Genomic DNA, 16618 nt, shown 5'->3' with positions numbered 1-16618 from the left:
ACAGGAGGGACAAAGATTCTTTGCCATTCGTAAGGCTGGCTAGCAGGAAAATAATGATTTATCTCACTAGACTAGTGGTGTACTTGTTGATACTCTATTTATTTCAACTTCCTTCCCATTTTAATCACATTTCCATACAATACAATAAATAGAAGATATCTGTTCAACCTCTCTATACTCTGAAAAAACAGATGATTATTCCCATCATAATTACATTTACATTCAAGAGAGTGGTTTCTCCATAAGTTTACCAATTTGTTCTGAAAGTTAGTATTGAAAATTAGTATCTCCATAACTTACAAAGGGGATAAACACACTACAAATAACAAAAACACCTTTTAAAATTCATGATCATAACTTTTAAAATCATTACATAGAAATTATGACATATGTCTGAAGATTATTCTTGATTTATTTTAGAGGGGCTACAAATATACAAATGTAGATTAAGAAGTTAACACGACATTAAACAAATTCCTTTTCTAATACTACTGTTTTACCTTTTGCATTTAGCACACTTTTGAGTGTTGTTTTTTGTTTTCTGATATTTTTATCATACTGGGAATTGAACCCACAGTCCTACCACTGAGCTACACCTCCAGCACTATTTGGGAATTTTTTATTGGAGCTGTTCTTTCACTGTATTATGAAACTAGTTTTCAAGATTCTTTTTTAATCTTTTAAGGCAGAATATTTGCTAGCAAGTCATCCATAGCCATTAAATTAATTCTAAAAACATGAGAATGAGAACTTGAAGGCATAATTAACTAGAAACCTTGTGAGGATATGAACTGTTTTAAAAATATATTTTAAAAACTTGAGAGATAGTGATTAAACTAAGTAAGTTCAAAGAACATCTGACTTTAGTTTTCACTCTGTCACTATGATATGTTTCAATTTTAGTATAAATGCTCCAACTTTTAATGCTCATAATTTTTACAGGAGAAACACAGTGTTACATTTAGAAGTTCTACCATCTGATGCTGTCATAGAAGCAATTGCTACTTACACTCTTTTAAGAAGTGAGAATTGCAATTCCTCTAACTGATGACAATGTAATTATTCCTTTTAATGTCAAAATAGAGGTGATTTCCCTTCCTTACACACATGATTACACATGCAAATCTAGGCTTATCTGAAATCTTACAAGCGTACTCAAATCTGAATCTGAATGAGTAAGATCACATGAACAATGAGCCCTAGTGATGATGGAAACCTAGTCTACAACCATCTACCCCAAACATACTTTTATCATCCCCTTTTCCTGTAGAAACTCATTCTTCAGCATCCACACAGCTTTCAACACAATGTCATATCATCTACAGTATACTGCAACAACCACTGTAAAAATAACTAGGAAGAAAAAGCCATGGTGAATTTGAATGTCTTGTTTGGAGGTTTAAATGACTTCATTAACTATTCATTAACACATTGGAAAATCAGCCTTCAGAAAAAAACAATCCTTTCACAAGATCTATGCCATGCTGTGAACACCCCAATGATATCCTACCTTGTCTCTCAGCTGCTGTACAGAAGTCTGAAGGTACAGAATCTGACTGAAGAGTGGGCTCTGCAGGACTGACTTTAGAAGGCTGAGTTTGTCTTCATTTGCTACATCCCCACGTTCTCGTAGCTTGGCTTGCAAGCGCTCTGCTGCCTTCAGGGCCCAATTTTTATCTATTCCAAAGAGTAGCATTAGTAAATAACAGGACTCAAAACATGCATATCAAGCATATAAGGATCCCATGCCTCTTAAGTGCACAAAATTGTCTTTTTTGAGTAAAAGTTTTACAAAAGTACAAAATTTTAATAAAGTACAAAAGAACAAAAAGTACAAGACTGAGCACTTTTTAATACTTTGAATATTTTCTCTCAAAATTAAACAGCAAATTACACAGTATTTTTTTATATTTACATTTGCTTCAAACCAATGGAATTGGTTTGGAGATAAAACAGAAAGGGTGTAACATGTAACATGTAACATGTAACTGGAAATGTGCCCCACAAACCTTGAAGGCTCCTATATGAAAGTTTCTTTGAAAGCAAGAAATTGGTTATACTGTGTGCTGAATACAACTAGTCACAGAAACCAATTCAGATGATGGCTATCTAAATCCCAATGTGAGCTGTTTCAACTCTTTCATAAAAATCATGACTTTTTTTTTTAATAAAAACCAAATGATCTGTGACCTCAAAAATGCAGATATCTGTCTTCTTTAAAAAGATATGAAAATGCTTATTTACATATAAAAAATTAGCAACATAATTGGCTCACTAACAAGTGGAATATGGATAATGTTAATGATTAATCACAATATCCAAAATATAATAATTTCACATATTAAGAAGCAAAGTATTCTACAATTGAGAATTTACTTAAAAATACATCAGAAAAACACAGAGTATTTCAAATAGGTTACTTTTTAATAGTTGAAATATCTTCCTCCCCAAATTAAATACCATATTTACATATGCTTCAAACTAATCCAATTCAAATAATTATTAAATTCTTTATAAATCAGGTACAAAGTTTTTTAAAAAGTAAATATTTAAGTATGTCCTAACAGTCCTTATATACTTACTTCTACCAGTAGTGAATTTCTACCACAAATAATAGCCAAAAACATATCTTTGTAGTCATACATACACACTTACTTATAATTTAAGCCAAATTTGTTTTTTATTTTTAATAGAGATTGTACTCAGATATATGTCCTAACACTTTCAGGATGATAAGAAGTACCTGCATTAAAATATATTTGAAATATCACAGTAACCAATTACTAGAGATACTTTACATATAATGGCAATCATTACTAGAAATACTTCATATAGCTCCAAATCTAGAATTACACAGAAATTGGGCAATTAAAATATGAATTAACAAAGATCATGATTTTACATAAACAAAAAAAAATGAAATAAAATAACATTTACTCAAGCAGAAATTTTAAAGCAAATAATGATAAAGATGTACCCGAGAATTTTCATCTGGATCATCTCCCATGGTAACTTAGAATGTGAATATATTAATTCTCATGGCAATTGTTACAAGGTGTCCAACTCAGTAGTAATAGCTAAAAGAACAAAGCTGAGAAAGTAATGATTTACATAATTCTGTACTTCCCCTTTCCTTTCCTTTCCACTTTTGTGTAGGCTATTTCTCTTTATGGTGTATTACTTCAGTATAAAATGAGTGATAGAGATGTACATCCATGCATTTTTATGATCAGCATAGTACCAGGAACAAAAGTCACATGATCATAAAAGAAGCTCCTGTTTCTTTTACTGCCATCGACTCTCCTCCTACCCTTAAAACATGAAGCTGTCTAAGAATCAACCGTAATCATCAAGGTGCCAGAGTAAAATCTAGATACCTTCAAAAAGTTATAATAGATAAGCTACCTGGAATATGTACAGGACTGCTATATCTGATGATGGCAGATATGTACCACACCTGATATACTTGTAAACAGATGTATAAACTAGTTTCTCTAGAAGGGATTAACACATAAACATGGAAAATCTAGCTATTTCAACCTAAATTATCTCATGAGGAAATTAAATTGCCTTCAATGAAGTTACCAGCTAAAGAGATTGTTACTGTTCTCTTTGTCAAGTAAAAGCAAGAGCTCAACCAGGTATGGCACATGCCTGTTATACCAGCTACTTAGCATGCTGAGGCAGGAGGGGTCACAAGTTTGCCACCACAATGAGCAACTTAACAAGACTCTGTCTCAAAATAATTTTATTTTAAAAAAGGGATGAGAGTACAGATCAGTGGTAGAGTGCTGGGTTCAATCCCCAGTAAAATACACACGTGCACACACGCGTGCATGCACACACACACACACACCCAAGAGCTCAGAGGCAATTCAGCCACAAATACAAGAATAATGGTCATATTTCAATATTAAAATACTAATAAATTTTCTCCTGTAATCCAGAAACAAATATTAACTACAACTGGGTTCATGAATTAGAATTAGGTATACATTAAGCTTTATTAAAACCCATAAATGGTAGAATGTCATATTTATTCTTTATGTACAAGTTATGTGTGTTTTGTAACACTTCACATGAGACTGATCAAATACAGAAAAGTATTATCCTGGCACAATGTTAGTGGATAACAACCTTTTAAATCTAAGTTACCACAGATAGAATCTGCTATATAGAACATATCATACTCAAAGATCCCAAAGGAGGGAGTTTCAACTTTTAAAAATGCAGAAAAAAAAAGAATAAGTCTTACCTATGGTTTCCAACATTTCTTTCAAAGTTCTTCTCTAAAATGATTTCAAACAGCAACTAAAATGGAACTGAGGGAAAAAGGACATAAAATGAAAGGGTTATGTTTTCTCAGAACTGTAATTTTCTTCTAAAACTAAATACTCTAAATAGCACTTGATACCATTGTAATTCCTCTGACCATTAACTCTTGTTGATATAACTTCACGTAGTTCCCATTACATGCAAAAAAAAAAAAAAAGTCAGCACTCTAGAACTTACTCAAAATGATATGCGCATACCCATGTTAATTGCAATAATAAGTAGAAAAGCTTAAATTCTGTTTTAAATAACATGGTACAAGTTTCTAAAATATTTCCTGAAGAGCTTCTCAGCACAGACCACTGTAATCTTGGATTAATTTACAGATCCTTAACCACAGAATAAGGAGATTACTTGAATCTGCATATGAAATTCTCTAGGCAAAAATGATAAATGAATTTGTGATCTTACCCTCAAATGCTCACAGCCTTAACTGGGAAGATAATATACATACCAATTAGACAAGAACTGTGACACCAAAGCAGTATAGGTAATACTATACTGCTCTNACTTTTTTTTTTTTTTTTTTTTTGGTACCAGTGACTGAACTCAGGGGCACTGGACCACTGAGCCACATCCCAGCCTGATTTTGTATTTTATTTAGAGACAAGGTCTCACTGAGTTGCTGAGTGCCTTGTCCTTGCTGAGGCTGGCTTTGAACTTGCGATTCTCCTGTCTCAGCCTCCTGAGCCACTGGGATTACAGGTGTGCACCACCTCGCCGGGCTGGAAAGACAATTTTAATAAGAGCACTAAGGTAATTAAGAATCGTAATTGGGAAACAGTTATATCAGAAAAACAAGGCATGTAAAGTTACAGCTGTGAGTGAATAAAATACCATGAAGTATTCAGTTTTAGTAAGAGCATGAGAAAAGCCACAAGCTATAACCAAACAAAGAATAAGTCCAATGTCCAAAAACATGGGATCAGAGAGTTCATTACATAAATGAACCCACAGTTCTGTCACCAATATTCACAAATAATGAAAATACTTCTGGCTAAAAAAAAACTACATTTATAGAAAATCAAAATGCGGGCTGGGGATGTGGCTCAAGGGGTAGCACGCTCGCCTGGCATGCCTGCGGCCTGGGTTCGATCCTCAGCACCACATACAAACAAAGATGTTGTGTCCGCCGAAAACTAAAAAATAAATATTAAAAAATTCTCTCTCTCTCTCTCTCTCTCTCTCTCTCTCTCTCTCTCTCTCTCTCTCTCCCTCCTCTCTTTAAAAAAAAAAGAAAGAAAAAGAAAATAAAAATACTCTTACTCCAAACACCACTAGAAAAATAAGCCAAATGTGCATATTAAAAATTTAAGGTACCATTAAAATAACAGAAATTATACAGACTCTATATAATTGATATACCAGGTAGAAAAAAAGATGAAACAAACAAATACTCAAGAAAACTAAAAAAGATTGAGAATAAAGAAAAAAGCAAAAGCACAGTCAACAAGAAACACAAATAAGAGAGTTAAAATAAATTTAGATATCTATATTTACTATAACTATGAAAATATTAGAGTTACTAAAGAATGGATTTGTAATCCAGATTTTGAAGATAAAATTGAGATTTGAGAATAAGTATAGTTTGATACAACTTATCTAAATTTTAAATGTATACATAATAATATATGTCACATAAATACACATATTTGCTTTCATCATATTTAAGGATGGCTTAAAAGCCCACATTCTGAAATCACAGCAATAGTTACTTTCAGAGACGAACAGATACAAGGACTAGCTTCAAAACATGTCAAAGGGGGAATTTAGCTTCCTCTATTTTTTTAAGAAAGCAATATTTTCATGTTTTAAAGTATACTCATAAAAAGTAAGCGGATTATAATATTTATTGACCAAATGGTGCAATATCTGCAATTTACTTCAAAAAAATGGAAATGGACAGCGAAATGGCTTAGAGTAAAGAAAAAACAAAGCTGACCATGAACTGAAGGTTATTAAAAATGAAGAATAGATACCAGATTACTGCACTCTTCTGCTTGCCTTTATGTACATTTGAAAATTTTCATTAAAAAAAATTTTTAAAACTAAGCTATTGGCAGTAAATACATGAAAATGTTATCAATATCTGCTGTGGGAGAGGACAAAAATTAGAGATGAACATATTTTTTCTTTAAAATTCACAATATTTTTTAAAATCCTCCCTGCCATCTTTCCTTATCAAAAAAATATTTCACTGCAAACTACTAAATTACTCAGGAAATTTCTTACCCTTGGCAAATGGTCCCAAATAAATAATTTCTTCAAGCTAGATTACTTAATTCCAGCAAAAAAAAAGGAAATATGAAAAGATTTCCTCAAAAATTAGTATCTAACGAAGAATCATTTTCAGTTTTAATTTACTTTGATTTTCTGGTGGCTACTCTGCTTCTAGTTTTATCGAGCTTTTTAGGTATGAGACTTAGAAGCAGATGCTTATGGCCTTTGCCAACTCCATGTCAGAGAGCAGCCAGGCAAAAAATGTTCAACAACTGTTGATGTTCTGTTTTGGGATATATACGTAATCTAAACCAAAACCGCACCTTCAGGAATGATGAGTAAACCCAAGAGTAGAGAAATATATATCTGTTTCAATTAAAAGAGATTCATGTTATCTTTCATGTATATTCAAAAGGCAATTCAATATAATCAACAGTCATAATACGTGTAAGATAATACTAAAATAAGGATATGTGACATATTAATACACCATTATATAAACAATATTTTGATCACGAATCCATAAAATTTAAAGAAGTTTGATGAAAATAGTATTATCTCATTTCTGTTGTCAGGACTTTTGTAATGGGAGAAAAAATCCTATCTAAAAGGAAAACACATAGGATATAGAAATTAAAACATTTTACAAGTAGGCAAACTTACACAACAAATGTATCTATACTAACAAACCTGCTCATTAAATTTGCTTTGGTTTTGAAAATTACCTTTTTTTTTTTAAAGATGCCTGGCCTAAGGTGAAATGTTCTTTGTTCCTTCAAAAGTATATATGTTCTTTCCTTAATTGCAGATTATCAAAAACACATTGATACTAGTTTTATAAAGACATTTTATCAGTTCATGTTCACTTCCAAAATTATACACTTAAATTACTTTTTGTGATTTTTCTGAGTTAAGTTCTTTATGTGTTGCTTATACTCAACTGCAAAGTCAATTTGAGTTGAAAGGAATCTCAAACATGTAGCTCACAGCTACACAAGTTAGACCTCACTGAGGCTGGATTCTATAAATCAGGGGTATGTCTGAGATTAGAACCTCAGGCTGCTGCTATTACTAAACTATAACTTCTCATTATAAAAAATATATTAGATAATCAATTCTATTTATAGTCCATTGTATCATATTTATGTCCTTCACCCTCCAATTGTTTAAAGAGTCCATAATTGTTTTAAGAGTCCAAAATATACATTAAAACTATGGATTCCACACCTTTTCACTGGGCCCCCATTTTCACATATTTTCCATCCATAAAGTTCTCTTAGAAGATTCCAAAGGGCAAAGTGCCCTCCCTTCAAATTGTTAACTCCCACCAATCATAGTGATTCGGGGAAAAGATTTACATGTTTCTGATAAAGAAGATTTAGTCTCTTCTGTGTTCTCACTCCCTAGTTAAACTCAAAAGGAATTTAGGTTGTTGGGCAGTTCGCCCCTATTTGCTACCACATTTTCAGTGCTAAGGGCCAAGATGAAACATACCAAGCATATTTCTTGGACAGAACCAGGCACAGGGATTCCTCCAAGGGCTGCACTTCTAGGTGAACAACATGCCAATGCCAGATTGCAGAGGCAGCCAGCCTCTCACTCTAGCCACAATATATATTNAAGATGAAAGAAAAGGAGGGAAAAAGATTCTTTGTCATTCGTAAAGCTGGTTAGCAGGAAAATAATGATTTATCTCACTAGACTAGTGGTGTACTTGTTGATACTCTATTTATTTTAACTTCCTTCCCATTTTAATCACATTTCCATACAATACAATAAATAGAAGATATCTGTTCAACCTCTCTATACTCTGAAAAACCAGATGATTATTCCCATCATAATTACATTTACATTCAAGAGGGTGGTTTCTCCATAAGTTTACCAATTTGTTCTGAAAGTTAGTATTGAAAATTAGTATCTCCATAACTTACAAAGGGGATAAACACACTACAAATAACAAAAACACCTTTTAAAATTCATGATCATGACTTTTAAAATCATTACATAGAAATTATGACATATGTCTGAAGATTATTCTTGATTTATTTTAGAGGGGCTACAAATATACAAATGTAGATTAAGAAGTTAACACGACATTAAACAAATTCCTTTTCTATTACTACTGTTTTACCTTTTGCATTTAGCACACTTTTGAGTGTTGTTTTTTGTCTTCTGATATTTTTATCGTACTGGGAATTGAACCCACAGTCCTACCACTGAGTTACACCTCCAGCACTATTTGGGAATTTTTTATTGGAGCTATTCTTTCACTGTATTATGAAACTAGTTTTCAAGATTCTTTTTTAATCTTTTAAGGCAGGATATTTGCTAGCAAGTCATCCATAACCATTAAATTAATTCTAAAAACATGAGAATGAGAACTTGATGGCATAATTAACTTCAAACCTTATGAGGATATGAACTGTTTTAAAAATATTTTTTAAAAACCTGAGAAATAGTGATTAAATTAAGTAAGTTCAGAGAACATCTGACTTTAGTTTTCACTCTGTCACTATGATACGATTCAATTTTAGTATAAATGCTCCAACTTTTAATGCTCATAATTTTTACAGGAGAAACACAGTGTTACATTTAGAAGTTCTACCATCTGATGCTGTCATAGAAGCAATTGCTACTTACACTCTTTTAAGAAGTGAGAATTGCAATTTCTCTAACTGATGACAATGTAATTATTCCTTTTACTGTCAAAATAGAGGTGACTTCCCTTCCTTACACACATGATTACACATGCAAATCTAGGCTTATCTGAAATCTTACAAGTGTACTCAAATCCGAATCTGAATGAGTAAGATCACATGAACAATGAGCCTTAGTGATGATGGAAACCAAGTCTACAACCATCTACCCCAAACATACTTTTATCATCCCCTTTTCCTGTAGAAACTCATTCTTCAGCATCCACACAGCTTTCAACACAATGTCATATCATCTACAGTATACGGCAACAACCACTGTAAAAATAACTAGGAAGAAAAAGCCATGGTGAATTTGAATGTCTTGTTTGGAGGTTTAAATGACTTCATTAACTATTCATTAACACATTCGAAAATCAGCCTTCAGAAAAAAACAATCCTTTCACAAGATCTACGCCATGCTGTGAACACCCCAATGATATCCTACCTGGTCTCTCAGCTGCTGTACAGAAGTCTGAAGGTTCAGAATCTGACTGAAGAGTGGACTCTGCAGGACTGACTTTAGAAGGCTGAGTTTGTCTTCATTTGCTACATCCCCACGTTCTCGTAGCTTGGCTTGCAAGCGCTCTGCTGCCTGCAGGGCCCGATTTTTATCTATTCCAAAGAGTAGCATTAGTAAATAACAGGACTCAAAACATTCATATCAAGCATATAAGGATCCCATGCTTGTGGAAATTCTCAAATCATGCCTCTTAAGTGCACAAAATTGTCTTTTTTGAGTAAAAAGTTTTACAAAAGTATACAATTTTAATAAAGTACAAAAGAACAAAAAGTACAAGACTGAGCACTTTTTAATACTTTGAATATTTTCTCTCAAAATTAAACAGCAAATTACACAGTATTTTTTATATTTACATTTGCTTCAAACCAATGGGATTGGTTTGGAGATAAAACAGAAAGGGTGTAACATGTAACATGTAACATGTAATTGGAAATGTGCCCCACAAACCTTGAAGGCTCCTATAAGAAAGTTTCTTTGAAAGCAAGAAATTGGTTATATTGTGTGCTGAATACAACTAGTCACAGAAACCAATTCACATAATGGCTCTCTAAATTCCAATGTGAGCTGTTTCAACTCTTTCATAAAAATCATGACTTTTTTTTTAAATAAAAACCAAATGATCTGTGACCTCAAAAATGCAGATATCTGCCTTCTTTTAAAAGATATGAAAATGCTTATTTACATATAAAAAATTAGCAACATAATTGGCTCACTAACAAGTGGATATGGATAATGTTAATGATTAATCATAATATCCAAAATATAATAATTTCACATATTAAGAAGCAAAGTATTCTACAATTGAGAATTTATTTAAAAATACATCAGAATAACACAGAGTATTTCAAATAAGTTACTTTTTAATAGTTGAAATATCTTCCTCCCCAAATTAAACACCATATTTACATATGCTTCAAACTAATCCAATTCAAATAATTATTAAATGCTTTATAAATCAGGCACAAAGTTTTTTTAAAAAGTAAATATTTAAGTATGTCCTAACAGTCCTTATATCTTATATACTTACTTCTACCAGTAGTGAATTTCTACCACAAATAATAGCCAAAAACATATCTTTGTAGTCATACATACACACTTATTTATAATTTAAGCCAAATTTGTTTTTTATTTTTAATAGAGATTGTTCTCAGATAATGTCCTAACACTTTCCGGATGATAAGAAGTACCTGTATTAAAATATATTTGAAATATCACAGTAACCAATTACTAGAGATACTTTATATATAATGGCAATCATTACTAGAAATACTTTATATAGCTCCAAATCTGGAATTACACAGAAATTGGGCAATTAAAATATGAATTAACAAAGATCATGATTTTACATAAACAAAAAAAATGAAATAAAATAACATTTACTCAAGCAGAAATTTTGAAGCAAATAATGATAAAGATGTACCCGAGAATTTTCATCTGGATTATCTCCCATGGTAACTTAGAATGTGAATATATTAATTCTCATGGCAATTGTTACAAGGTGTCCAACTCAGTAGTAATAGCTAACAGAACAAAGCTGAGAAAGTAATGATTTACATAATTCTGTACTTCCCCTTTCCTTTCCTTTCCACTTTTGTGTAGGCTATTTCTCTTTATGGTGTATTACTTCAGTATAAAATGAGTGATAGAGATGTACATCTATGCATTTTTATGATCAGCATAGGACCAGGAACAAAAGTCGCATGATCATAAAAGAAGCTCCTGTTTCTTTTACTGCCATCGACTCTCCTCCTACCCTTAAAACATGAAGCTGTCTAAGCATCAACCGTAATCATCAAGGTGACAGAGTAAAATCTAGATACCTTCAAAAAGTTATAATAGATAAGCTACCTGGAATACGTACAGGACTGCTATGTCTGATGATGGCAGATATGTACCACACCTGATATACTTGTAAACAGACGTATAAACTAGTTTCTCTAGAAGGGATTAACACATAAACATGGGAAATCTAGCTCTTTCAACCTAAATTATCTCATGAGGAAATTAAATTGCCTTCAATGAAGTTACCAGCTAAAGAGATATGTTACTGTTCTCCTTGTCAAGTAAAAGAAGAGCTCAACCAGGTATGGCACATGCCTGTTATACCAGCTACTTAGGATGCTGAGGCAGGAGGGGTCACAAGTTTGCCACCACAATGAGCAACTTAACAAGACTCTGTCTCAAAATAATTTTATTTTAAAAAAGGGATGAGAGTACAGATCAGTGGTAGAGTGCTGGGTTCAATCCCCAGTAAAATACACACGCACATACACGCACACGCACACGCACGCACACGCACACACACACACACACACACACACCCCGAAGAGCTCAGAGGCAATTCAGCCACAAATACAAGAATAATGGTCATCTTTCAATATTAAAATACTAATAAATTTTCTCCTGTAATCCAGAAACAAATATTAACTACAACTGGGTTCATGAATTAGAATTAGGTATACATTAAGCTTTATTAAGACCCATAAATGGTAGAATGTCATATTTATTTTTATGTACAAATTATGTGTGTTTTGTAACACTTCACATGAGACTGATCAAATACAGAAAAGTATTATCCTGGCACAATGTTAGTGGATAACAACCTTTTAAATCTAAGTTACCACAGATAGAATCCGCTATATAAAACATATCATACTCAAAGATCCCAAAGGAGGGAGTTTCAACTTTTAAAAATGAAGAAAAAAAAGAATAAGTCTTACCTATGGTTTCCAACATTTCTTTCAAAGTTCTTCTCTAAAATGATTTCAAACAGCAACTAAAATGGAACTCTGAGGGAAAAAGGACATAAAATGAAAGGGTTACGTTTTCTCAGAACTGTAATTTTCTTCTAAAACTAAATACTCTAAATAGCACTTGATGCCATTGTAATTCCTCTGACCATTAACTCCTGTTGATATAACTTCACGTAGTTCCCATTACAGGCAAAAAAAAAAAAAAAAAAGTCAGCACTCTAGAACTTACTCAAAATGATATGCGCATACCCATGTTAATTGCAATAATAAGTAGAAAAGCTTAAATTCTGTTTTAAATAACATGGTACAAGTTTCTAAAATATTTCCTGAAGAGCTTCTCAGCACAGACCACTGTAATCTTGGATTAATTTACAGATCCTTAACCACAGAATAAGGAGTTTACTTGAATCTGCATATGAAATTCTCTAGGCAAAAATGATAAATGAATTTGTGATCTTACCCTCAAATGCTCACAGCCTTAACTGGGAAGATAATATACATACCAATTAGACAAGAACTGTGACACCAAAGCAGTACAGGTAATACTATACTGCTTTAATACATTAAATCATGGATTAAAAACTGAATAAAAGAGAGTGCCCTCTTAAATTTTTCAAAGGTTTTTAAACTATCCTTCTAACTATAATGTTCTCCTCTTTCCACTTAAAAATACCTTCTCAATTCCTTCTTTATCTTCACATAGATCTTATCTTTCTCTGGAAACACTTAATTGGACACTTTGAAGTCCTGGGTACAGATATGCACAGCCAACATCCACATCACTAACCATAATCAGCCTCTGCTATACAATTCTGCACAACTGTCTCCAGAGGTACAACCACCCTTTGCTTCGCAGAAAATCCTGAGTTAACCAGGTGTCAGTCTTCTCAGAGAAGGAATCTATCACCACATATCCTCATTCTTCAACTGGAAGGTGAGACAGGCCATTTTTCTGAGAAAGACCAAGTTGCCCTCTATTACCTCTTCAAGAGGAAAGGATTCTTGGCAAAAAGTAGATATATGTAGATGAGCAGATGCATAGAACATCAATGCCTACAATTTGCTCTGAATAATAACAGAAAATAGTACTTGCTAACTTCCTTATCCCAATATAGAACAGTAGTCTGAAAACACCAACTCCATTCCAAATAGTCAAACAGCTCAACTAGTGGCACTTATTTTAAAACTGCCCTAGTATCAAGGAGAGGGCACTGGCTCTGACCTAGAATTAAAACTTAAATAACAGTGTAGCTTTTAGCAAGTAGCCTAACATCTCAACCTTGGTTTTATAGAATATAAACTTATTCATTGAGTATCTTGTGATAAATGAGATAAATAATGTATGCTAATTTCCAGCTTACAAAAAACTCATAATTATAAAATATACATTCAGGATTAATGTTGAGTCCATATAGGTTAGCATTCCCATGCAAGACAGTATATATTCATGAGGCACTATACAGAGAACTTAAAGATAAATTTGCGATATTTTTAATTCTTATTTATAAGGAAACTACAATACTCTTTCAAAAAATATCATAATAGCAAGTACCCTCTGAAAAAAATTAACTTCTGAAAAATTAAACCTAAAAGTCAGGAGACCCCAAGTCTACCAACATGTATCTAATTAAATAGACAGAGGAACCATGAAAGCAATGAAGAAGCATGAATAAGTTTGTCCTTGTTAAGTTGCATATTTTTTCTGACTCTACATCTATTTACAAATAAATCTTATTAATAAATTTTAGAAGGAAAATAATTATATATATTAATGTTTGGTATGCACAATAAAACTTAGCTCTATCCACTTTACCTTATGAAAAATTAACTCAGAAAGATAGGCACTATTCATGACGTGGGGGAAAGGTAGCCTATGAATATAGCCACTGATTTATGAAGAGTCTGCAGAGAAAGTTGGGCAGGAAGTTCCCAACAGAGAAAAACACGGCCATCCAAAGTTCACCAAGAAGTCAGTAATGCAGATGTAGAGCTACTTACACTACTACCCACCCCTCAAGAAACTTGTTGTAAGAGTTTAAAAAAAAAAAAAAAGCCACTCCTGTTGCAAGTCGCTGACAGTGTCTCCCAGGAGAGAGCTAACAGTAACATATGTGAATTTCAGTGATAAAACATAGTACAGTTTCATAGCTTCTCTGTACTGGTCTAATGTCCCTAAAATAAAATCATAGCTTTTTTGAAGTTTACAGGGGATTTCACTATTTACAACCATGCCAAAGAGATAAGTTGTTTGTTTGGTTTTTTTAAAAAGGGTTTTTCTTATGTCCCTTATCCTTATCCCCAAAACCCAGTAAATTCAGTTCTAGTTATATATAAATCATTTGTAATTGAAGAACTTTTAAGATAGATCAAATCTACTTCTTTCAAACTGCAAATTCATTTTCACCCACCCTTTCACCACCTTACCATCTCCCTTCTCTTTTTACCCATTTCAACACTACATGGAAATATAAAGGTACCTGGGTCATAAAAGCAGACCATGGTCATAGGGTAAGTCTTATAGGAGACCCAACAATAGGTCAGAAGCAGCCCAGGTTCTTCCTGGGCAATTCATGCTAGCAGTGACAATGCTGAATCAAAGAGGCAGTAGAGATGAGCTGTAGAGATGACCAGGAGATCTACACTACTATGGGGGCAGAAGCAGCAATAATAACAGCAAACAGGGCACCTACAAAATGCTAGGCACTTACTGAAGCATGCTATCCAGTTATATCCTTTAACAGTCATACAATCCATTGACTTTACATAAGTCATAAAAAGACTAAGAAACTTGCCTAAATCACACCACTAGTAAGTAATGAATCTAGAGTTTGAGTACAGGCAGATAGGCTCCAGAGCCCACAATTAACTCCTACAATATGCTGCCCCTCATTAGGAGGAAAAATTTATCTTACCACATTTTTCCCTTTTCCAAGTTCAAAATTGCCATGCAGACCTTGCCCTTTATGAGGTGAAATGAAAGGAAGAAATAAGGACCCAAGTGTAAAGCATATGAATATAAATATATTGTCAATTTTTTTAAAAATGTGCAGTATAATACATTAAATTGCTACAACTTGTATAATATAAGGGAAATGCTTATTCAAGAAAAATTATTAGGTACATGTTTGTTTTTAAAAGCATAATAGGCACAAGTTTATAAAATATTTCTGCAAGTTTTATGGCTAATAGTAAACTATGACAGGAACAGAGGACACTGAAGGAAACCTATTTTGCACTGCATTCTTTTTCAGCTTTCTATCTTAATATAGAATAGCTCAGATTTAGCAAATAAAAATACATGATGCCTAGTTAAATCTGAGTTTCAGATAAATTATTTTTTTAGTGAATAACCTATACAGTACTTAGAAGATAGTTATATTAAAAAAACTAATTTTGTTATTTATTTGAAATACTTTGTTATTATTGTTGTTGTTGTTGTGTTGATTTTGGGAATTGCATAGGATGCTCTACCACTGGACTATAACCCCCAACCCTTTTTATTTTTATGTAGAGACAGGGTCTTTCTAAGTTGCCAAGGCTGGCCTCAGAATTTGTGACCCTCCTCCCTCAGCCTCCCAAGTAGCTAGGACTACAGGTGTGTACCACAATGCCCAGCTTTAATTCACCTTTAATTGGGCATTTGTTATTCCATATGGCAAGTCTACTATATATGTATTTGCTTAGAAATTTTAAATTTAAGACAACATTTTAATTTAAGGCCTGAGAGCTTCCTGTCAAAATATAATGACAACATTACCAAATCCTTAATAAATCTAAAGATTCTACCTGTGACCATATGATTACCCAACAACTGGTTGATAACATCAGTTTCAGCAGGGGAGAGAAATCAAACTGAGTATTTGCTTTTATTGATGAAAAGAAACAGAGTAATTGCCTAATCATTTTTAATTTCCAACAAGTTGTACTGGTAACATGGAGACACAGCTTTTATGTAGAAAAGAATCAGTGTTTGAAACAACACAAATCTGTCCAATGCAGATTTCATGGCAATGAACAAATGAAATATGTTTTGTGCTAAAAATAACTCTATGAAGAGAAACTGCCCCAAATGCATACAATTTTCTAAACAATTCTGA

The 16618-nt window shown here is 32.9% G+C and overlaps 1 protein-coding gene across 1 annotated transcript in view; it reads right to left on the bottom strand.

Annotated features, from left to right (window-relative positions):
- Positions 1–15457, bottom strand: part of Mpdz (multiple PDZ domain crumbs cell polarity complex component) — a 132736-nt gene extending 117279 nt beyond the window's left edge. Inside the window, 3 exon segments of the mRNA XM_048783892.1 lie at positions 9694–9860; positions 12489–12557; positions 15434–15457. Coding sequence (XP_048639849.1) covers positions 9694–9860; positions 12489–12504 — 183 coding nt within the window. The 5' untranslated portion in view covers positions 12505–12557; positions 15434–15457.
- Between the last annotated feature and the right edge of the window lie 1161 nt (positions 15458–16618).

The sequence above is a fragment of the Marmota marmota genome, unplaced genomic scaffold (genome assembly GCF_001458135.2).
Source record: "Marmota marmota marmota unplaced genomic scaffold, marMar, whole genome shotgun sequence".
Classification (NCBI taxonomy): Eukaryota; Metazoa; Chordata; class Mammalia; order Rodentia; family Sciuridae; genus Marmota; species Marmota marmota.
This window is presented reverse-complemented; position numbering and strand designations above follow the sequence as displayed.